Source organism: Myxocyprinus asiaticus, chromosome 22 (genome assembly GCF_019703515.2).
Source record: "Myxocyprinus asiaticus isolate MX2 ecotype Aquarium Trade chromosome 22, UBuf_Myxa_2, whole genome shotgun sequence".
NCBI lineage: Eukaryota > Metazoa > Chordata > Actinopteri > Cypriniformes > Catostomidae > Myxocyprinus > Myxocyprinus asiaticus.
Genome location: NC_059365.1, coordinates 12446487 through 12471605, shown reverse-complemented (window position 1 = coordinate 12471605; position 25119 = coordinate 12446487). Strand labels below are relative to the sequence as shown.

At 36.7% G+C, this 25119-nt stretch overlaps 1 protein-coding gene across 3 annotated transcripts in view; it reads left to right on the top strand.

Annotated features, from left to right (window-relative positions):
* The first annotated feature begins 2039 nt into the window (after positions 1-2039).
* Positions 2040-25119, top strand: part of LOC127412882 (protein FAM13B-like) — a 68314-nt gene continuing 45234 nt past the window's right edge. For all 3 annotated transcript variants that reach the window (XM_051649578.1, XM_051649579.1, XM_051649577.1), the window contains exons 1-4: positions 2040-2197; positions 18451-18612; positions 19144-19324; positions 23663-23875. In XM_051649578.1, coding sequence (XP_051505538.1) covers positions 19174-19324; positions 23663-23875 — 364 coding nt within the window. In that variant the 5' untranslated portion in view covers positions 2040-2197; positions 18451-18612; positions 19144-19173. The remainder of the gene's footprint in view (positions 2198-18450; positions 18613-19143; positions 19325-23662; positions 23876-25119) is intronic.

Here is a 25119-nt window from a genome sequence, read left to right as displayed (position 1 = left end):
AGTCTCTACAGTTTCATTATACTAAAATATTTTCCAGGACAAACAATTATTTTCCAGGACATTTAGTTAGCCTATTTTCCATGTCTGGAAAACTGCATTGTAAAATTCCAGGTTTTCCAGGACAAAAAAAAAACAAAAAAAAAAAACATTTGCTTTGTACATAACAGATTTGTATTTGCACTGTACATAACAGATTGTATTAGATTTGCACTACCCATGTGTATGTGTGTATGTATGTATGTGTGTGTCTGTACGTATGTGTATAATTAGTTTTATTTTTTATTTTGTATTATTATCTATGTCTTGCTGCTGTTTTTGTATTGTTTTTGTATTGTTGTACACTGGAAGCTCCTGTCACCAAGACAAATTCCTTGTATGTGTAAGCATACTTGGCAATAAAGCTGATTCTGATTCTGATTCTGAACCCAGTGAAGGTTAGCTGAATAATTATGAATTCAATTGACATTTTGGAATTGGGGGCTGCATAGAACATGACTTTTCAATATTAGGGTACCACGGGCTAAAGGCTCCTTTGATTTATTTTCTCACAAAACACTAAATAGCAACAAAAACTACCTCAGCACTTTCCTAAACACCTGTTTGTCACTATGCACTGAAAAATATTCCTGATCCATGAGACCTTTGCATGTATTTCTAAAGTATGAGGCAATTTTATCTAATTTTCAATATTCTTTTTAAATTAATTTTAGACAAAATACTTATTTATCATTTTCAGTTTTGTTAAGGTGATTAAATCAAACATTTTATTATTATTATTATTATTAAAAGTGCACTCAGTACTTTTTTCCTCTTTAAAAAAGTTTAACTCCTAAAGACATGAATTGTAATTTTGCAATATATATGGCAAATCAAGACCACTCACATTAAAATAAAGATGTCATAAAAGCTGTTTTATTCTTCATGGAGAGGGTCCCCTCATGGGGGCTGCCATGTTAGAATCACATGACCAGCTGAATCCTACTTGCTTAATCTCAGTAACCGTCCTGTTTTTTGACACTTTCACTCATTGATTAAAGTAATCATGGCTGACTGTGAATATTAAATTTCTACAATGGCATCTGAAACTGAAAACTATTGATTTTAAATGATGCTGCATCCAAGCCGCTAGGTGTCAGTGTAAGTCCAACATGACACAAAGACAAAAAATTACTGAGTGCACCTTTAACTGTTCAATAAGTGAAAGTATAAAAAGGGTAAAAAGCCCCTATAAAAAAACATTGTTTTTATTAAGTGGGGCGAATAGATTTTTTGGACACATTTTCAAAATGAGCTCACATTGACTGATCCAATCGAGATTAATTTGTTTATATAATAATTGAGATGTTATAAAATGCCAGATGTGATCTGGACAAACAATTATTTCCCAGGACATTTAGTTAGCCTATTTTCCATGTCTGGAAAACTGCATTGCAAAATTCCAGGTTTTCCAGGACAAAAAAATAAACAAAAACATTTGCATTGTACATAACAGATTGTATTAGATTTGCACTAATCGTGCACACTTTTTTGCAGTCCTTATTTTGAGTAACCATTATCTTTATTTGTTACTCAAATAACATTTTGCTGTCTCAAAATTATTTAAATTAATTGACAAATTTTGCACTGTAACTATTGCCCCTATATTTACACAATATCACTTTTTACCCCAAGTGTGTGGGGCTTGTATCCCAAGTGTGGGGTAAAAGGCCTGCTAACCACCTTTTATTTTTTTAACTACATTTTAATCAAAACAACCTCTCGTTATTATTTCTTTCCAAAATATGTTGCTCCATCAATATTCAATAAAAAATAAAATAAAATAAAAAGATCTCAGGTAAAATAATGTTAATATGTGCAAAGTCATGAGTGGAATATTCTGGAAACAACTCAAACCAGTGGATATGCCGACTGCAAGTGTGCGTTTGGCGCGCGCGCGCCCGCGCGAGAGAGAGACAGAGAGAGAGAGAGAGAGGGAGAGAGGGAGAGAGAGAGAGGGGGGCGGGGTCAGCGGTTTTTTTTTTTTTCGCATCGCTCTGGGTGTGTAACTATCACTGTCTCCATTCCACAAAACCCACAGCCAGTTCAACACTGTGCTGTAGCTAGTCTCCGTTGCTATCATCAATAACATCGCCGCGTTTTGGACCAAGGACTAGTGAAATTAATCGGCTTGGTCTAGTTTATCGGCTGATTTGACCTGGTAAGTGCGGGTGTTTTCGATGGAGTGACTTTAGCGGATGCTAGCTGTCGGATGAGCCAGCTGAGGGATCACCTCAGTGCGACTCAACCTATATTTATAACAGTATTTACTGATTGTGCCTCGCTTTTGACGTCGCATTCATTACACGTTTAATTCCGTTCTACCCTGTATTTAATGAGTATATAATGATTTTATCGTGGATTTAGAGCTGTTTTGTGCGTCGACTGATGTGTGTGTGCGGCAGCAGGAATAGATGCTGACAGCGCTAAGCTATCGAGCTAACACGAAAGCGTAGAAATACATTTATTTCTTATTAATGAGGTTGGTTAATATAAAGGACAAAGTGTTACGTATTTAGTTTTGTGTGTGTGTGTGTGTGTGTTTACCCGGGTCGGGTATTAAGCACAAAAACAGCTGCACCATCTTTTAATAGCCGAGGTTAACTTCATTTGCAATAGGATTTTTTGTTTTTTTCGCTTTAAGATGCTGCTAAGTTGGGTGGAATCCTTAACAGCTGAAGATTCAACATGTAACATAATCTATCAGTATTAACTGTAAAAAAAATAAATAATAATAAGCTGTTTTAAGGGGGTTCGAGATGTCCAACATTTTTTTTTAAATAAAGGTGTGTCCTGTCCTCTTGGTGTAGGTTTTCTAAAATAGCTTCAGTTTCGTTTAATTAGGATGTGAAACTTGATTCTTTATAGAGCTGTTTCTGGAGCAGCTTCTGAGGGAGAATTGTGCTCGTTTAATAGTTTAATCATTTAAATAAGTTGTTGAGCTTGTTTTATTTGAATTGTTTAAACATACGTGAAGCAATTGTGTTTCACTTCCTGCTTAAAATGGATAAAAAATTCAAACTAGTACTTGTATATTCGTTTGTGTTTAGGTTGTGGCAAATATTCATTAATTGAATGAATGAATGAATGAATGAATGAATGGATAGTCTTAATAATAGACTATAAAGGCTGTACTTTATGTAAGCACCTGCTGTTTCCTGTATGTGCCCTTAAACACATGAAAGACCTTTCAATTATGGTGTGTTTTGTTCTTACAAGATTAGTGTGCTACCTGTCCTAACTTGAAAACTCCCTATTATGGTTTTGCCCAAATTACTGTAGACATGTTTATGGTGTTATGGCAGTGTATTGTTATACCACCCACTAAGATAAATAGAAAAACTAACCCTAGTGTCCTGATTTCTAAAAGATATAATAAAAAACATGTTTCTTTGAGAGAACATTACATTTTGACCTTGTAAATATTCCACGCCTATGTGAGTGATTCCGAAATATGAAGTCATTGACTCATGTCCCTCCTGTTGTAATATATTGTGATAGACACTTTTTTTTGTTAGTGCCCGACCGATATATCAGTTGGCCGATATTAGCCTTTCACTGATATATCGGTATCGCCGTATATGTTTACCGATATGCGCCGATAGGAAAACTTTTTTTCAGAACATATAATGCAGAAAACAATGCTTTAGAATTGGTGTCATAACGTAGTTTGTCCAGCAGAGTGCGCTCCGACTCCATTGTTTACAGAGCTGACTCTGAGCTGACGGTAGCTCTGCAGACAGGGCGGAGTTAAGCGGTGCGGAGTTTAGCGTGTCTTCTCGGTAAGCTGCTAACTAGTTTGTGAAATACATACTGGAAAGATAATAAACAATGACCCCATCATTTTCCCTTTTCAATATAACTAATATAACTTTAACCCTGTCCCTGACAACCATGTCACTCATGTCTGTTTGCTGTTAGCCAGCTATAGATTGTCAGTGCAGTCAGTAATGTAGCAGATTGAAAGGTAAACATCAGAGCATCTTTTTGCAGCTCAGCAGACAACAGTGTGGTGGTGGATTGTGTCTGTTGAGTGCTGATTTCACGCTACGTTGTTACCTAGTTGGTGAGACGCAGTGTTGGAAAGTAAATAAAGTCCATCTTTTACTCTCCGTGACAATGAGCTTATAGCTAACTAGCTAATCACGTAGCTACTTTCATTGTTGTCAGCTGAGTGGAAGCTAATGTGTAAACATGTATTCACCAAACTGTTTTGTTCAGGATTCACAGTTTGGTACCCCCTTCAACCGAGCAATTCCAGTTGTTGCATTTATAAAATGTAATATTTAAAAGTCTGGTTTTCCACCGTTGAAAGTTTCCCCTGAACTTGTATAGCAGAATACGGTATAACACCACTGTTGCGTTTATCGCTTGACTCGGTAGTATTAATATAGTCAGCATTTGACTGATACTAAACAGTAATACTGATGTTTATTTAGCTATTTATTTTATTTTTATTTATTCTTTATTTTAATGGTCAGCATTTGACTGATACTAAACAGTACTGATGTTTATTAAGCTATTTATTGTATTTTTATTTATTTTCTCAGTGTTCATTTCTAGAATTTGTTGACAATGTATAATAATAATGTCAAATATTCTTTGATAAAAAATATTTAAGAAAGCAGCCTTCTGAGTACCTTTGCATAGTCAAACAATCCACATAGAAAAGGTCTGTTTCCATTCCAGCTCAAAAATTATCTATATCGGCCACCATATCGGTAATCAGTGAATTTTCCCTCTCTAAAATCGGTATCGGTATCGGCCTCAAAAATCCCATATCAGTCTTTAGTTTTTGTAGTCCATCAAGGCCAAGCAAAACCAAATGAATTAGATCTCCCAACGAGCAATGGACAGGATGTCTAAAAGACAAGGCAAACCCTTGCGTTCACATCAGAGTCACACCAGGCTGCTCGCAACATCCCAAAGCAGAAAGTGGGCACTAGAATAGCTCTCTGTAACTATGGGGTTGTTAGCCCCTATACCCACGGTGGACATGGTGATAAGGTGACCTGTCCTTAAAGCATGCTGAATGTGTCTTGTTGAGATTACAGTTAAACCCAGCTGTCCTTGAGGAGATTTTACTGCTGCTGCTTGGCTGTAATGCAGGCCTCCTCTGTAAGTGACAGACTTTCCTCAGATTCATCCAACAGCCTGTCATGAAAACAGTTGGAGCGCCATATGGGTTGTGTGAGCTAGATTGCGCTTAACTGCTTTCATTTGTAACACTCTGCATCAGTATTATAATATGTACTGCAATATATGTCAGTTTACTGCACTGTCTTGAATATTGAACTGAATGATTATTGCTATGGTGATGACAGTAATGTGACAAACTGGTTTGATTATTTATTTTTTTCAGATAGTGAAAGTTTGTGTTAGCTTCTTGTTGCAATTGTTAAGAATATGGGTTCTTATTTCAAGATGGGTTTGAATCATAGCCAAAGAGCTATGAGATTAGATCTAAGCAGAAAACAGCTCCGTTTCATTCTGTGGCAATGCTGTGAGTAGTAAACCATAATAACCAAACCAATGCACCAACTGTTTTCTATTTTTTTTTTTTTGTATTTTATTTGAGATCTTCAAACGAGATAAGATTAAACATTTACATATTAATTTATGCATTTGGCAGATGCTTTTATTCAAAGCAACTTACAGTGCACTTATTACAGGGACAATTCCCCTGGAGCAACCTTGGAGTTAAGTGCCTTGCTTATGGATGCAATGGTGGTGGCTGTGGGGATCGAACCAGCAACCTTCTGATTACCAGTTATGTGCTTTTGCCCACTACGCCATCACCACTCCCGAGGCAACCTGAGTAAACACAAAATACAGTTTTCAAATTTATATATATTTTTTTATTGAAGCAAAAAAGATATCCAACATCTATATCACCCATGTGAAAAAATGTACTGCCCCCTTAAACTTAATAGCTGGTTGTGCCACCTTTAGCAGCAACAATTGCAAGCAAACGCTTCCGATAACTGGAGATCAGTCTTTCACAACACTGTGGTGGAATTTTTTACCACTCTTGTTTGCAGAACTGCTTTAGTTCAGCCACATTGGAGGGTTTTCAAGCATGAACTGCCCATTTAAGATCCTTCCACAGCATCTCAATCGGGGTCAAGTCAGGACTTTGATTAACTGCTTTGGATCATTGTCTTGCTGCATAATCCATTTACAATTGTGCTTCAACTCACGGACTGATGACCGGACGTTCTCCTTTAGGATTTTTTGGTTGAGAGCAGAATTTATGTTTCCCTCAATTATTACAAGTCACAACATCCCCACACCATCACATTACCACCACAATGCTTGAGCGTAGGTATGATGTTCTTTTTTTGGAATTTTGTGTTTGATTTATGCCAGATGTAACGGGACCCCTGTCTTCCAAACAGTTCCACTTTCGATTCATCAGTCCATGGAACATTCTCCCAAAAGGTTTGAGGATCATCAAGGTGTGTTTTGGCAAAATTCAGATGAGCCTTAATGTTCTTCTGGGTTAGCAGTGGTTTTCACCTCGCCACTCTTCCATGGATACCATTTTTGGCCAGTGTCTTTCTGATGGTGGAATCATGAACAGTGACCTTTAATGATGCAAAAGAGGCCTGCAGTTCCTTGGATGTTGTCCTTGGCTTTCTTGTGACTTACTGGATGAGTTGTCGCTGTGCTCTTGGTGGAATTTTGGAAGGTTGGCCACTTCTGGGAAGGTTCACAACTGTGCCACGTTTTCTCCATTTGGAGATAATGGCACTCACTGAGGTTCTTTTGAGTCCCAGAGCCTTTGAAATAGCTTTGTAACCCTTCTCAGACTGATGTATTTCAATCACCTTTTTCCTCATCATTTCTGGAATTTCTTTTGACCATGGCATAGTGTGCTACTGGGGGAAACCTTTTAGCCAACTTCATGCTGCTGAAAAATATCTATTTAGGTGTTGATTTGATTAAACAGGGCAAGCAGTAATCAGGCCTGGGTGTGTCTAGTACAGCTGAACCCCATTATGAATGCAGTTTCATAGATTTGTGGATTTAGTAACTAAGGGGTCAGATACTTTTTCACATGTGCCCAGTTGGTATTGGATAACTTTTTTGCTTCAATAAATAACATTAAAATTTAAACACTGTATTTTGTGTTTACTCAGATTGCCAGATTTTGTTTGAATTTTTGAAAAAACTTTGTGTGAGATATACACAAAAACAGAATTTGCACTGTATTTGCATTTTGTAAATTAGCCTGATGCGCAGGACCCATTTCTGTCTGATAGCCCACATCTTTAGAGCTCCTTTACGTGTTGCATAATAATCACCTGGTTGTCGTGATACATTATTATGCAGTGGCATGCCAACCTCTTAGTTTTTTGGTCAGTATTATTCAATTTAAAATAGGAATCCCTGAGACAGGCGTTGTTGGGAAGGTTAAACAAATCTACACACAACTTTTTGTTTGGTCTATTTGTCAGCACATTTATAGCCTAGCTGAAATGGTAAGGTATCTATAGACAAGTTCATCTTGTTTCTCTCTTGAACTCATCTTATCAAGCCACGTCAAAGCATTGTGATTGCATGTTACACACTAGTTGAAAAAGATTAAATCTATCCTAAGTACTAAACATTGATGCATAACTTGTTCCACACTGATTGCAATGGACATAAGTGATATCTCAAATAATGTGGCTTGTTTTGGAGTGATTGACTTATAAAATGGATATCTCGTGGGGTGGGCTCTTTTGACTTGGGCCAGTAAGCAGCCACCTGAAAACCCTAGCAACCTCATAGCAATGCCCAAGCAAACCGCAACCTCATAGCATCGTGGCGGTTAGTTTTGCATGGGCAATCACCACTCAAATTTCCTTAAGACAATGTAAAAAAAAATCTTGTTTTAACATTTGGCAACTTGGTTGATTCTCCCTAAAGCTGTCAAGAAAATGCCATGGTCCTATTTTACTCCGTTAAGAAAGAAACAATTAATAAATTATATTTTGAATGTATGAAATGAAGCTTAGTTTTAAAGCATTTAAGATTTTTTACATTGACTTATAGTGAATTCCAATCGCAACTGATCATCAACCCTACTCACTCTGAAGGACAACGCTCTTGATGTGGGCACTTCAAAGGGAGTATGGCATTACTGTAGTAATGTACTTTTTGTTAACAGTCTTGTGGGAGGGCACTTAAGGGAAAAAAAATATTTGCTTGCTTTCGTTTGGAGCAACCCTTTGAGTGGCGTCCCTTCCCCGCAGTGCCCTTGATGGGCGCAAAAATGCAGTTTGGAAAATGCCATTACACTTGTTGGGTACTTAATTAGGAACACCTGTTCACCTACTTAATCATGTGATTATCGTATCAGATAATCGTGTGGCAGGAGTGCGATGCATAAAATCAGGCAGATACAGGTCAGGTGCTTCAGTTAATGTTCATATCAACAAGTGATTTCGACGTGGCATGTTGGTTGGTGCCAGATGGGCTGGTTTGAGTATTTCTGTAACTGCTGATCTCCTGAGAGTTTCACGCACAACAGTCTCTAGAGTTTACTCAGAATGGTGCCAAAAACAAAAAACATCCAGTGAGCAGCAGTTCTACGGACAGAAACGCCTTGTTGATGAGAGAGGTCAACAGAGAATGGCGAGACTGGTTTTTTGTAATTGTAGTGAGCAGAATGGCATCTCAGGATAGACAACACGTTGAACCTTGAGGTGGATGGGCTACAACAGCAGAAGACCACATCGGGCACTTTATTATGACCATAGTGTTCCTAATAAATTGGCTCAGTGAGTGCATTTTCATGACAATTAAGAACATTTTTAAACCCCATGTTTCATTACCGCAATGCAAAAAAAAAAAAAGATGGCCATCATAATATTATTACCGCAACATGGAAAATAATTATATATTATTTGAATTATAAAGTATTTATGCATCATAGTAGTCCTCTTTTGGTACAATTCTTTTATTTTCACTAATTTTAATTAAAAAAATATATAATTTTTGAACAGCATCATTGTGTTACAGTAATGAGAATCATCACTGAAAACAGTGGGAACAGTTAAAAGTAGAACGTCCATGATACATTGCGATAATGATAATGTGAAGTGTTCTGAAAATAATGTCAGAATGCAAAAAAAATGTATACATCTTGATGGTCCTTAAGTAGGCTTAATGTTTTTATGCAATATATAATTAAAAAATATATAATTAAATATGACCAGGGCATTTTCCTGACAGGTTTTGTAAGAATCACCCAGTTAATAAATCAACAAAGACTGCCATTAAAAATGTGTTATACACACATCTTAGTCTGACAAGGCTCCAGACTAAAAAAAAAAAAAGCCATTCAGCTAAACTGAAACATTAAGGAGCCAAATGGCTGTTTTTAGTCACCAAATCACATAATTGCTCGATTTAGATAAAGCAGAAGGAAGACAGCTGATAACCTATTAATCGGAGGTTTAATAAACAGTATATAGTTGAGAAGATAAGTTTGTATTCCCTTCTGTCTCATAAATGTTCACACCCCTTTCATAATTTATACAAATGTAAGAGATCAAATATTTTTATTGTATTTAATACTGCTCTTCACAATCTACATTACAGATAATTACATATAGTATGCATATAGGATGTTTGCACCTTGTGTAATAGTTGTGAGTCCCTCAATTTTCCTAAGTCTCGTGTGTGTGTGTGTGTGTGTGTGTGTGTGTGTGTGTGTATATATATATATATATATATATATATATATATATATATATATATATAATATACACACACACACACACACAGTACTGTGCAAAAGTCTTAGGCACATAAGATGTTTCACAAAAGCATTTGTCTTAAGATGGTTATTTATATCTTCAGCCTTAGTGTCAATAGGAAATATAAATGTTAGACTCCCAAACATTACTTTTGCAAATAGAAAAGATTAGAATAGAAGAACAGGGAGCCCTGCAACAGAAGTCATGGCCCCCACAGAGCCCCCCACTGAACATCGTGTCAGTCTGAGATTACATAAAGAGACAAGCAATTGAGACAGCCTAAATAGATAGAAGAACTGTGGCAAATTCTCCAAGAAGCTTGGAACATCCTATCTGCCAACAACCAAGACAAACTGTGTCCAGGTGTACCTAGGAGAATTGGTGCTGTTTTAAAGGCAAAGGTGGTCACACCAAACATTGATTTTAGCTTTTTTATGTTTACTGGACTTTGTATGACATTAAGTGATAAATGAAAACTATTTATGTCATTATTTTTGAAGACATCCTCACTATGCAACATTTTTCACAAGTGCCTAAAACGTTTGCACAGTACTGTGTCTGTGTGTGTGTATATGTATGTGTGTGTGTGTGTATATATATATATATATATATATATTTGTTTTACAGCAAGACCAAGACCTTATCACTCTAGCGCCATCTTTTATTTTTAATGGGAATGACAACGAGGCTGTGAGGGATAGACTTACCATCTCTTCAATGGGATGTACTGCATTTTAAAGTGTCTTTGGATCATTCTGCAGACAAAACATTGATAAAATATCTGTCCAAGAACATTCTGTATACAAAGAACTCCAGACAACATGAGTTGTGGAAAATCAGATGTGATCTAGGAGCTTTATACAGCTTTATACCATTCATGCCATTGAAGAGACTGTTGTCATTCCCATACAAAATCAAAGATGGCGCTAGCGTGAATAAGGTCTCATTGCCTTAGTCTTTTACTGTTATCAGATGGCCCAGACACAGAGACTACAAGAGTGCATGTTGAATGAAATCCCAGATGCAGTTTATTGTGCTACTCCAATCCCAATCAATAATTACCAGAACTTTTAATTATAAAGAAGCCGAAGTACACATGGGACTCTTATTTTGAAATGTCTGCACTCCCAGTTGTGAGTTCACTGACGGCTGATTTGCTGAGAAAGTGAATTTGATTCAAACTGCTAACCTGAGCTCCTGAGTTCAAACCCTCAGTTCTTTTCGGGTGATTCATGAAAAAGATCCGGTTCAAACAAGCCATTTGTTCACGACTCTCCCGCGCTGTGTTTGTTGTTTCGTGTGGTGCAGCGAGCTCGTCAGAAACAGAACAGGTGAAAAGCGGCACGAGACACACTGGTGCTCTAAATATGTATTCAATAACTCACAAGATATCTGATGAAACCGCATATGAACGCACACTACCCGACTGTCAACCAATGGCGACTAGATTTTAAATTATAGTCACAATATATAATTTTGGTTGCATTTGCGACCATTTTAGACGCAGTCTGGAGCCCTGCACTGTAACATATATTATTAATTATCTCCATGTCATCATTTACACTAGTCTTTTAGGTCAAAGCAAAGATAGATGTAGGCTTTATGAACTTGTTTTCTTAAGCAGTTAATCTGGGCTCTGACCTCTTGCTCTTTCTCGAGGTCCCTTCAGTACATTGTCAGCAGCTGATTAGCTAAATTTGCAGGTTCTCTTGTTTTCATCCTAATAATAAGAGCTGCTTTCTGTGTTGCCAAGGACTGCCACACTGCTAGACTGGCATTTTGCTTCATGCCTTGAACATTAAGTGGTTTAGTGTAACCATTTGGAAATTTCCATCCGCCACAGAGCTGAGTAGGAGACTCCTAATCAATAATGTGAATGTCAAAGACAAGCTCAAGTTGTTCTTTTAAGTGTTGAGATTTATCAGTTTAGTGGCCAGCTGGTTGTTTATGAATAATTTAGGCCTGTCCTTTTGCTTATTTATTTATTTATTTATTCACTTTTGAATCTGAGATCTTTGATCAGGCTTGATAGGCTTTGTACTTGAAAATGACACAGCTTTTTTGAAGTCACATGTCCACTCTCAACCCATTTCTACACAACATGGGAAAATCTCCTGTTCAGTATATCCTGTGACGTGACCCATGCACTTTCTTGCATAAAAAGGGCCTTGGGGGTTTTTTTGTTTGTTTGTCCTGTCCTAATTCTTATTTCAGTTTCCATGATTTCTCTTCTTGCATTCAATCTAGGGATGCACCGATCCGATACATGGATCAGTATCGGCTCCGATACTGAAGCTTTTAGACGGATCGGGTATCGGTCCGACGAGCCCAATCCAAATCCGATACTGTGTGTTAGTGATGTTCGTAACTGTAAAGCTCCAAAAATGACATAAAAGAACCATAAAAACACCATTAAAGTAGTTCATATGACTCGTGCATTTTATTCAAAGCCACTTGAAAATTTGCGATAGCTCTATGAATCACAAAAGGCTGTGTTTAATAAGTAAATATATAGTATGCGCAGCGCCAGCGCGTAAGTGAATGGTGCTGCTCTGTTGACACAAACTCGTGCACAGGTTGGTGATACATTCGCGGTTATTTTTAGCCTTCACAGCGGTGCGCAATATTTGAGCGCTACTCAAGAACAGCATCTCGGATGTAGATGCTCAAAAGTTCAGTTTACTTATAATACGCATTTAGAATAGCACTGGAGGTGCTTTTTTTGTTTTGCCAGAATTTGAAAAAGATGTGAATTAAACTACTGTGAACTTGCCTACAAACAGACACATACAGGACTTCCTGGAGTTTAGAATGTCAAAATAAAAGTGTGAAGGTTTAAAAAGTGCACAATTTAAATATATTATTGTTGTATTTAAAACTAAAATTAAAAGTCAATAATATTAATAACAATTTATTATTATTATTATTATTATTATTATTATTATTATTATTGTCATCATTAGTATTTGTTTACAATTTATAACAATATTTAAGTTGAATGGGTTACAAAAAATAACTGAATGAAAAGTGGACTAATGTCTTACAACTAAATTGAACAAAAAAGAGATCTGAATCCTTTAAAGTCCAGATACAAGTTGAAACATTGTTTTATTTTTTTTATTTTATTTTTTTAAAGAAAAAAAAAGGCAAATATAAAACACTGGTTTCTTTTCTACTGAAGACTTTAAGACTGGAATTACTGTTAATGTTGCTGCTACATTATCCAGTATACTAGTTAACAATAAAGATTTTCTTAATAAGCTATACATTTATATTGAAAGAAATGTGTAGTTAGAGGTTTGTGTTTCTTTAAATATTAAAGAGTACTCCCAATTAGTTCCACACAATAATGAAAAGATATTCTAAACTGATTATGCAAAAAAACAACACTGGTATCGGCTTGGGATCGGTATCGGCCGATACTGAGATTTCCGATATCGGAATCGGATCGGAAGAGAAAAATTGGTATCGGTGCATCCCTAATTCAATCTATTGTAGATCAGAGGTTTCAAAACTGTAACTAATCTGGCTCGGCCATGCTTTTGAGACCTGTCCAACAACTTTTCTAACTTTTTTTTTTATTTTTATTTATTTATTTTTTTGTCGGCTGTGCACTAGAATGAACACAACACCGTCTTTGCATATTTGTGTAAATGCAGCTATTGATTTAATAAATGCAAGGAAGAAAAGATCACAATTGTGCAAATAAATGCAAGAAAGAGGACAAGTTGCAGCTGGGTATGCACATATTGCAGTGACATCACTGCTAGTCATATTTTGAATGGCATAGCCTACATTCATTGTAAGTCACAGGGAGCTTTTCAAACTTGAATCTTAAATTACTAAAAGTATTAAGTTTATAAAAAAAAAAAAAAAAATAGATAACACACTTAGAACTGCTGCCTTGCAAGCACTGCATAAATAAGTATCAAAGGGGTTATACTAATTCCATAAAGTGTTATATCAGATTTTGGATTATTGCAGTCAGCACAATACCCCTAATGGTGTATCATCAGATACCACCTACAATAATTAGTCACATAATTTGCCTCGATTACAGATATTTGTCAGACCTTGACTTCCTCCTCCTCAATGTGTATATTTAAGGGCTTTTTAAACACCTCACTATAGTTATTAGCTAATTAATCATTTACATTTGAAATTTGGCCTGCATACTGTAACTGGGCTGATAAGCTCCTTGTTAGGACTACAGAAGACTCTTGTCCCCTGGAATGTTCTGGAATATTTGAAGCAGCTCTTTGTGTATCTAGGCATACCATTCTCTCTGACTCGGCTTGTTGACTGCATCTAATTCACCCCTTGACACCAAGTGCATGGTAACCATAGTGAAACAACTAAGCTTTACAAACAGGATGTCGCCAAGGTGATGCTGAGAGATTTAACTACAGAAAATTCCAGCATATAGCCTACCCTTTATTCTCCAAAGTGTACTGTGCTCTTTGCTAACAGTGGAAGCAGTTATGAAATTGTCATGGTGCTCTTGTAATCTGTAAAAAAAAAAAAAAAAAAAAAAAAAAAACACATCTCAGAAAGGGCTGGGCGATACATCGAATACCCACAATATAATTGCGATGATTTTGCTGACGATGTAAAATTCAACAATATTGTGAATATCACGATGATTTTAATAAGCCTTTTATTTGGCCATTAAGTGTCATAGAGTGCATCAGTAGACTAATTTCACGATCCTTCAGGGCTGTATAATTAATCAAAATAACATCAAAATGGTGATATGATCATATGTGATGATTTAACTGCCAAAGGCTGCGTTTAAAGACAGATAAACATGGTCTGTGTGTGCTTAAGAATGAACTGCGATGCGCTGATCTGTGTGCAAGAGTGGGGGTGGCAAGGCTCATGGGCTCGTGTTTTTAGCGTAGTTCCCCTGCATTGTGAAGTACTGCAGGTTCAAGCATTTGTGCAATTCCAACATTAGTAGCTGCGATAAAGTTATTCTACAAATCTCGGAACAAAAAGCGGAACAGTAAAAGAGAGTTTGACAGTGGTTCACAAGAAGCGAAACTCATAACTGTCAAACAAATATTGCATTTTCTGTTTCATAATAAAAGCTCTTGGTAAAGGTGAAATAAACACGACTGCATGCAGTGTCAGAATAAAAACCCCAGTTTAGGATGAAGTAAATAGAACAGAAATATATATTTATTTTAAAAAAAAATTAAGAAAATAATAATTCAGTATTATATTATAATAATAAACTTGACTGGGTTCCACAGTAATAATTTAGTACTATACAATATTCATCTGGTTTCCAAAAATGTTTTAGTAAAAATATATGAAGGTAAATAAGATTTTTATTAAGCTTCCATATATGATTGTATGTTAAATATAAGTATAAACGTCCAGATCAATGAAAATGTTTACTCTCCCTTGTGTTCATTTAGTGAAAAACTGTGGTAAACATGTCTTCATCATTTTTAAATAGGTTTTTACTTGATGCCCTTTGAAATATTAATTCTGCATGGCTACAGTGGCTGTTTAGATGAAATGATGGTTCCCCTGATTAAAAAAACAAAACACTTATGCTGTTTCAGAGCAAAACCATACAGTAATTATCGAGATGTATATTGTCAATTTGCTGAAAAATATCGAGACATAAATTCTGAAGCCATATCGCCCAGCCCTAATCTTAGTGTTGTGGTAGAGTTTTCCAACAGTGGTGAATATTGTGAGTGAAAGGTCATCATGCATGATATGTGGGATTAGAAGCGCATCTACTTGCCATTGTCTGCAAATCAAGGCATCTGCTGTTTGGGGTCAATTCACACATAGTTTCTTTCAGTTACTGGAATATTTTGTTCCCGTTCCACATGCCCGATATTGGGCCGTGCCTAAAGCAATGAAAAGGTCTGTAATTTGGCAGCAGATAGCACACCAAAAAAATGCTTTTAAAAAGTCATTTGTGTAAGTGATAGTCCAGGTAATGGAGTAGATGTAATGAACCTTAAAAGTTTATTCAGAAAGAACTTCCATTTTGGAAACCTAAGTTGTACAAGTTACAACAAGGCTTTTTACCTTAAAGAGCTTAATTTTTTTGTGTAGAGGTAATCATGCAAAAAAAAAAAAAAAATGTTAAGCTGTTGCTTGTGTTTCTTATTTCCTTTTTCAGGGCTCCAGACCAAAAGAATTATTAAGCAGACAGCTGATAGCTCATTAATTGGGTGTTTAAGATATATACTGTGTAGTTGAGTGCACAAATTTGCATTCCCCTTTTGTCTCATGAGTTTTCATACCCCTTTAAGAATTTATGCAGATAAGAGGTTTTTTTTTTTTTTTTTTTTATTTTATTTTTTTTTTTAGTACTGCCCTTCAGAATCTACATTACAGATATTTACATAAAGCATAATATGCATATAGTTGTGTGTTGCCTTCTTGAGCATCAGTAAATGTTTGCACCTTGTGTAATAGTTGTGTATGAGTCCCTAAATGGTCCTAAGTATCAAAAGCTGGATCACAAATAAATAAATTATGTGTGTGTGTGTGTATGGGAGTGCATATATTAAATTCATTTTATATTATACGTATATTTTTTTATGTATGTATGTATGTATGTATACATACGTGTAATATATAAAATGAATTTAATTTAAACTACTTCAAAGAGTTCTCATCAAAAAATCCTCCACATGCAGCAGTGACAGCTATGCAGATCCTTGGCATTCTAGCTGTCAGTTTGTCCAGATACTCAGCTGACATTTCACCCCACACTTCCTGTAGCACTTGCCATAGATGTGGCTGTCTTGTCGAGCACTTCTCACGCACCTTACAGTCTAGCTGATCCCACAAAAGCTCAATGGGGTTAAGATCCATAACACTCTTTTCCAATTATCTGTTGTCCAATGTCTGTGTTTCTTTACCCACTCTAACCTTTTTGGGGTTTTTTTTTTCTGTTTCCAAAGTGGCTTTTTCTTTGCAGTTCTTCCCATAAGGCCTGCACCCCTGAGTCTTCTCTTTACTGTTGTACATGAAACTGGTGTTGAGCATGTAGAATTCAATGAAGCTGTCAGCTGAGGATATATGAGGTGTCTATTTCTCAAACTAGAGACTCAGATGTACTTATCCTCTTGTTTAGTTGTACATCTGGCCTTCCACATCTCTTTCTGTCCTTGTTAGAGCCAGTTGTCCTTTGTCTTTGAAGACTGTAGTGTACACCTTTGTATGAAATCTTCAGTTTTTTGGCAATTTCAAGCATTGTTTAGCCTTCATTCCTCAAAACAATGATTGACTGAGTTTCTAGAGAAAGCTGTTTCTTATTTACCATTTTTAACCTAATATTTACCTTAAGACATGCCAGTCTATTGCATGCTGTGGCAACTCAAAAACAAACACAAAGACAATGTTAAGCTTCATTTAACGAACCAAACAGCTTTCAGCAGTGTTTGAAATAATGGCAAGTGATCTTCTAGTAACAAATTAGCAATTTAGTATGATTACTCAAGGATAAGGTGTTGGAGTAATGGCTGCTGGAGATGGGGCCTGTCTAGATTTGATCCAAAATGACTTTTTTTTTTTTTTTTTTTTTATAAAGAGTGATGGTGCTGTTTTTTACATAAGTAATGTCCTGACTATACTTTGTGATCAGTTGAATGCCACTTTGATAAATTAAAGTACCAATTTCCTTCCAAAACAGCAAAATCTGTACATTATTCCAAACTTTTGGCTGTGCGTGCGTATGTATGTGTATGTGTGTGTGTATATGTATGTATGTGTGTATGTATGTATATATATATATATGATGCAGTTTATTGTGCTACTCCAATCCCAATCAATAATAATAAAATAATTTTATAATTAAAAGTCCCCAAAAAAAACACGGGACTTTTAATTATAAACAAGCCCAAAATACACATGGGACTACTATTTTCAGATGTGTGCTCTCCCAGTTGTGAACTCACTGACGGCTGATTCGCTGAGAAAGTGACTTGAATTCAAACTGCTAACCTGAGCTCCTGAGTTCAAATGAGCTCTTGTCAGGTGATTCATTATAAAGACCCAGTTCAAAGAGTTATTTGTTCACGAATCGGACATCATGGCTAGCTCTGTTTGTTGCTGCGTGCAGCCAGCAAGCTCGTATCATCAACAAGAAAGGGTGAAAAGCATCGCGAGACACACTGGCGCTCTAAATATGTATTCAATAACTCACAAGATGATATCTGACGAAACTGCATATGAACACTCGCATCCCGACTGTCGCCAATGGCGACTAGATTTTAAATGACTATCGCAATTTCATTTGTTTTTGGTTGCATTTGCAACCATTTTAGTCGCAGTCTGGAGCCCTGTTTTTTACATTCTTAACACTTTTATTAACATTCCTTAGTCTCAAGCCTTTCTGTAACATAATTGGGAACCTTATTTGGATTACTATTCCATTTCATATAAAATGCTGTGCATGTGATGCCATATGCTGCACAGTGAGCAGATTGGTCCGTTTTTGTTTCAAGTCAACAGATTGAAATGTTGAGATTGAAATGTCATCATATATGTTATTCAGACCACAGATGTCCAGTTACTGGATAAGTGGTTTGTAATTTTGCCCCTACTAATAATAATAAAGTTATTATTGTCACTTTGAATGCATTGCATTTGCTGAGGCTGCTGTTTTTTTGTGTGTGTTTTCCTGCAGCTTAACCAATACTGTCCTGAATAGGATTTGCGGTCTGTCAATGAGGAACTACAGGCTCATCTTCTGCCATAACCTGAAGCAACCATAGATGACCGTTTCGTTTACTACTAGTGAGTGGAGCAGGAAATAAAGTTAACTTCTTGGTGTTTGAAGTACAACAAGGTGAGTCCTGCAGTGACATGCCAAAACATCACACAAACTGTCTTGCTTCTTTATACTGTAAGAAATTAAATTCAAATAAGATTTGTGAGACCAGCTGGAAGTTGTCATCAAAGCATCAGCTATCTTGACAGTTCAACTGACGATCATGTGGATTTTTAAGCATGCTGCGCACTAATCAGATCAAGTCGCTGATTTTTCCTTTACAGCATTAACAGCTTGTGCATTGCAGCTGATAGTGACTGTAATGTTGTTTGTGACGGGGAGTTTGTTTTTATTGGAATTTACATGTTGAATGGCTGATGGCTGTCCTGGTCCTTTGCACATGACAGTAAGCTCTGTGCCCGTGCATGATAAGAAGAACCACAGCTTCCAAGATGGGAGAGTTCCCGCTCCAATTTTTAGCTTGTTTTGTGTTTTTTTGTCCAGAGTTTGTCGTTTGAGCTCCTGCCCCACCCATGATAGCGTGTTTGTGTAGGGAGGTGTCGAGTCGGTCGGCCAACGTAACCTTGTTTTTGCTGTCTCTGTGTGCAGACGGACTGAAGCAGCCAGGCTGTGGAGGCGATGAGGAAGAGCCTCTCTATTTCCCTCAACGACTCCCTCAGCACGGCCAGAGTGTTCGGGATCCCCCTGGAGGAGGTGCAGCACAGCGGGCAGCCAGGACATGAGGTCCCCTTGCTGGTCAGGAGCATTGTGGAGTACATTGAAGAGCATGGTGAGTGACTTCTGCTGGAGGAATTGATTCCCTGATGACACGTTTCATTCTTTTAAGTCTTTAGGGGCCAAGCACCGAAGGTGCGTAACCCCTATTGTATCCATTAATATTACTATTATTATTCTGCTGCTGCTTCTTCCTTCCAATGTGAGTCTATGGCAGCCCATAGAACCATCGTAGGAAAATGATGAAATTTGGCACACTGATAGAGGTGGTCATGTATAGCCCCCATAGCAAATTTGGGACCTCTAGGGCAAACTCCATAGCGCCACCACCAGTCCAAAAATTCAATTTTCTTTTGCATGGATCTTTTGAACCGTTTGACCTAGAAACAATATACTTTTTTTGTCTGATTACTCTCCTCTTAATAATTCAAATGAACCCACAAACATTATAACTCCACCCATTACAGTAGATGCCATCTTGGATAATGATGTTTACAGTTTAAAAGATTAATTTCCTTCAAACTTTGTCCGATTTGTCCAAACAGTGGCTCAAAATAATCTCCAGACTGAGCTGCACAAAATGAATTAAAGTATTTTTTTTTTTTTTTTATTTTAAATTTGAATTTTGTTTAAAAGTTACGACAGTGCAAATTTAACGAGGTCGATGTAAAACTGGATGTGAGGCTGTATCTCGGCAACAGTTTGTCCTATCAAAACAAAACTTGGTATGTTTCATCAGGACCATGATCTGAGTGTACATGCAAAGTTTGGAGACAGCGCCACCTATGGTTCAAAACATGTGAAAAAATGGCTGTTTTTCCCGTAACTTATGAACCGTATGTCCTAATCATGAGGTTGGTGTCTGTGCATACCTTAGGTCATGGGGATTTCAATGACACCAATTTTTCTCATGTCAGCCATAATATCCCTCCGCCACATTGAATTTTATGAAAAAGTATTATTATTAAGATATTATCGGCCAATATTAACCTTTCACCGATATATCGGTATTGGCATATATTTTGCCGATATGCGCCGATATGAAAACTTTTTTTCAGAACATACAATGCGGAAAACAATGCTTTAGAATTGGTGTCATAGCGTAGTTTGTCCAGCAGAGCGCGCTCTGACTCCACTGTTTACAGAGCTGACTCTGAACTGACGGTGGTTCTGCAGACAGTGTTAAACGGTGCGGATTAGAGCGATCTTTTCTCCTTAAATTGCTAACTAGTTTGTGAAATACATACTGGAAAGTTAATAAAAATTTACCCCATCATTTTATATAACTAATAAAATGTTAACCCTGTCCCTGACAACCATGCTACTCGTGTTTATCACATCTGTTTGCTGTTAGCCAGCTATAGTTTGTCAGTGCAGTCAGTAATGTAGCATATTGAAAGGTAAACATCAGAGCATCTTTTGCAGCTCAGCAGACAACTGTGCGGTGGTGGATTGTGTGTGGTGAGTGTTGATTTCACGCTTCGCTGTTGCCTAGTTGGTGAGACACAATGCTCGAAAGTAAATAAAGTCCATCTTTTATTCTCCGTGACAGCAAGCTTATAGCTAACTAGCTAACCACGTAGCTACTTTCATTGCTTGTCAGCTGAGTAGAAGCTAATGTGTAAACATGTATTCACCAAACTGTTTTGTTTAGGATTCACAGTTTGGTACCCCCTTCGACCGAACAATTCCAGTTGTTGCATTTATAAAATGTAATATTTAAAAGTCTGGTTTTCCAGACATTAATATAGGATACGGAATAAAAGTAGATTTAATAAATAGTATATTTGCCCTGTGTAAATAATAATATATAGGAACTGTATCTAAAATAAATGAGGGGTGATAAATACTAATACAAGAGGCTGGAAAAATAGACACTTATTCATTTTAATATCCTATATATATATTTTTTGAATGTGTTGAAACTTGACACCGGGCGATGCACCCTAAAAACGGCACCGTTAGAATGGTTTCATGCTGAAGAGCCGCTAAAAGTATGTTTATTTTTTTCTCTCTTGTAAATGTAAACAAGTGTAAATGCCAGCATCATGTATATCGAAAGGACTGATGCCTGTCAACCAAAACATGTGCTCATTGATGTCATTAAATGAGTCTGCTTTTTTATTCCATCAGTTACTCCTGGTCGGAGGCTGCCATATATATTTAGTTTATACGTAGGGTTACGTCCTACATAAATGTAATGGTGTAACGCTCAAATATTTAGTAGAGCGTAAATTGTGACTTAGTGCCCATTTACGCCACTAGGCTAAGTTGTGACGTATGTATAGCTGGTGCAACCGGCTCCTGATGTTTATTTAGCTATTTATTTTATTTTTATGTATTCTTTATTTTAATGGTCAGCATTTGACTGATACTAAACATACAGTACTGATTTTTATTTAGCTATTTATTGTGTTTTTATTCTTTATTTAAATGGTCAGCAATTGACTGATACTAAACATATAGTACTGATTTTTACTTTATTTATTTTATTTATTCTTTATTTTAATGGTCAGCAATTGACTTATATTAACAGTACTGATGTTTATTAAGCTATTTATTGTATTTTTATTTATTCTTTATTTTCTCAGTGTTCATTTCTAGAATTTGTTGACAATGTATAATAATAATGTCAAATGTTCTTTGATAAAAAATATTTGTTTAAGAAAGCAGCCTTCTGAGTACCTTTGCATAGTCAAACAATCCACATAGAAAAGGTCTGTTTTCATTCCAGCTCAAAAATTAGCTATATTGGTCACCATATCGGTAATCGGTGAATTTGCCCTCTCTAAAATCGGTATCGGTCTCAAAAATCCCATATCGGTCGGGCTCTAGTAAACATGTTCAACTGTGACGTTAATTTAAAAAAAAAAAATGTAGTTAACTGTAGCCAACTATAGTATTTATAGCTACTGAAACATGACACATTTCGTGTATAATCACCAAAGCAAATTCTCACTGATTCCTGTAGTATCGAGAAGGATACTGTTCTGATTCATCTATGCACGATTGAATGTCAAGAGTGAATGTTAAAAATGTTACATTTTAATGACTTCAAAGCCCCATAAAAGTAAAAATAAATAAGCTTGTGACAAGGTTGTGCAATAATGCTTGATCAAAAATAGCATTTTAATAAAGATTGGGTGGGAAAATAGTAAACTTATCTTTACAACTGTCATTTAAGTTGTTTACCATCTATTTTACCTTTCTCAAAGTAAACTTGTGGCAAGGTTGTGCAATTATGCTTGATCAAAAATAGCATTTTAACAAGGAATTGGTTGGAAAAAAGTAAACTTTACAGCTGTTACAAAAGTGTTTATAGTCTTATTTTTTATTTCTCAGCCTACTAGAGATTGCAGAGTAGAGCGTTTTCATCTGATAATGCCAAAAAATTTTTTGATCTTATTGTACGATAAGCGAGACCTCCTGTAACATTACAAAAGTATGTGAATTAAAAGCTGAAAAGTGGAACATTTATTGTTCTGAGGCTTTTATAATGACAATTGTATTATTATAGTGAGTCGCTCACCTAATAATTAACTTCCACATATAGATTCATAAATGCTAAGCACTTGACTTTATTCTTTTAATTCTTTTCAGTTACTGGTATTGGCAAATTGCTGAACTTCTCACTAGCACACCAAGCAGCCAGTTACAATATTTTTATTCCCCTGCCTACCCTTTAAAAAGATGCCATGACTGCAGCCCAATGTCTAAACTCCAGCAGGAGCAGGATGTTGAAAATATTTTGGCAGAGCTGTTAAGTTCTTGAAAGGGGTTTAGCTGCCATTGACATCTCCAAACATCTGCTCTTCTTCTGTGAGTTCTGCTCACTGGCACGTCTCATTTGCTATTTAATATGGAAGGATGTTTTTGTACTGAGGCTAATTTAGACATAACAGTGAGCGACATGGCGGCTTTCCCTCCTGCAGTGGAGAGGTCTTATGTACACACACTGAACACCAGGGATGGGAACTGAGACAGACCAACTAGTGCTGATTTGCCAACATTTGCTGATCTACTCAGGCAAAAATATGCAGTTCATAACAGCAGTAGGAAGAGTGTTTGTTTTTCAAGTATTTTAATAAAGATATTTAACCGGAAGTCAGCTGTGAATTTTTTTTCCCTCAAAATTTCAGATTCAGTTCAGGTTATTTTTAAAAACTTATTTCAATAGTTCAAAGACGGTAGATGTAGTGAGTGTAGCCGATGTTATCATACTAACAGATCTGACTAAAAGGATTAAGAGTTTAGCTTGCAACACTTCTGCTTATTCAGCTGCTCTGTGCCATCATAGATTAAATTCTGTTCTCTGGAATGTTTGTATGCTGTTCTGTGATTATAAGTCTCTAGGCCACACATTGTTAGTGAGGTTTGTTTATGTGTTCTGTAGAAGGGCTGAACCTGGAGGGTCTGTTTCTTGTGAACGGTAACGCAGAACGCGTGGAATGGCTCAGGCAGCGCTACGACAGTGGCGTGGAAGTGGATCTGGAGAAGGAGGCCGACCTGGCCTCTGCTGTCAGCCTGCTACGCCTCTTCTTGCAGGAGCTCCCAGAGCCCATCATCCCTGCAGGCTTACAGGCACAAATACTGCAGCTCTATCAGGGTAGGTGAACTTTTCATGCAGCTCTTATCTGGCAGTCAATTATCCTAGCTGTTCACCTCATCTCATATAGCCTAAACCTAGTACACTACATGACCCAAGCTCGTGTCCTTTGATATTTTGAATTGGTGATGAAAAGTCTCAGATCTCATGACCAACGTCTGTTTTTCTAAAAAAATTTTCCCTTTGCAAATAAGTGCAAATAAGCACAAAAACAGGTGTGAGCAGTTCTTTCATGTTTGTTGACATTATGGCAGATAAACTGTGTGAGAGTTTGTGAATGAATTTCATTATCATAATTTTAAGATGCGTTATGGGCAATCTGTTTGAAATGGGAGGATGCTAAAGACAGCTGAAACGGTGTCCAAATTGTTTTGAGATTTGTCCACTTCAATCACATTCAGACATTGGGCTCATAGTGCTACAGCAGTGGAGCACCCCCTAATAAAACAATAGCTTAAACTTTGCCAGTTACAGATTTAATGGGAAATACCCATATGAGCGGAACATTTTCAAAAGCAAATGCATGAACATGCACAACAACTTCACGAAATTCTTCAGTGTGTCTGATATCAACATGCAGCGACATACAGTTGAAGTCAGAAGTCATTAAAACTCATTTTTTAACCACTCTACAGATTTAATATTAGCAAACAGTAGTTTTGGCAAGTCGTTTAGGACATCTACTTTGTACATGATACAAGTAATTTTTTTTAACAATTGTTACAGACAGATTGTTTCACTTTTAATTGACTAGATCACAATTGCAGTGGGTCAGAAGTTTACATACACTAAGTTAACTGTGCCTTTAAGCAGCCTGAAAAATTCCAGAAAATTATGTCAAGCCTTTAGACAATTAGACAATTAGATTCTGATAGGAGGTGTACTGAATTGGAGCTGTACCTGTGGATGTATTTTAAGGCCTACCTTCAAACTCAATGCCTCTTTGCTTGACATCATGGGAAAATCAAAAGAAATCAGCCAAGACCTCAGAAAAAAAAATTGTGGGCCTCGACAAGTCTGGTTCATCCTTGGGAGCAATTTCCAAATGCCTTAAGGTACCACGTTCATCTGTACAAACAATAGTACACAAGTATAAACACTATGGGACCACACAGCCATCATACCGCTCAGCAATGAGACACATTTTGTCACCTAGAGATGAACATAGTTTGATGCGAAAAGTGCAAATCAGTCCTAGAACAACAGCAAAGGACCTTGTGAAGATGCTGGAGGAAACAGGTAGA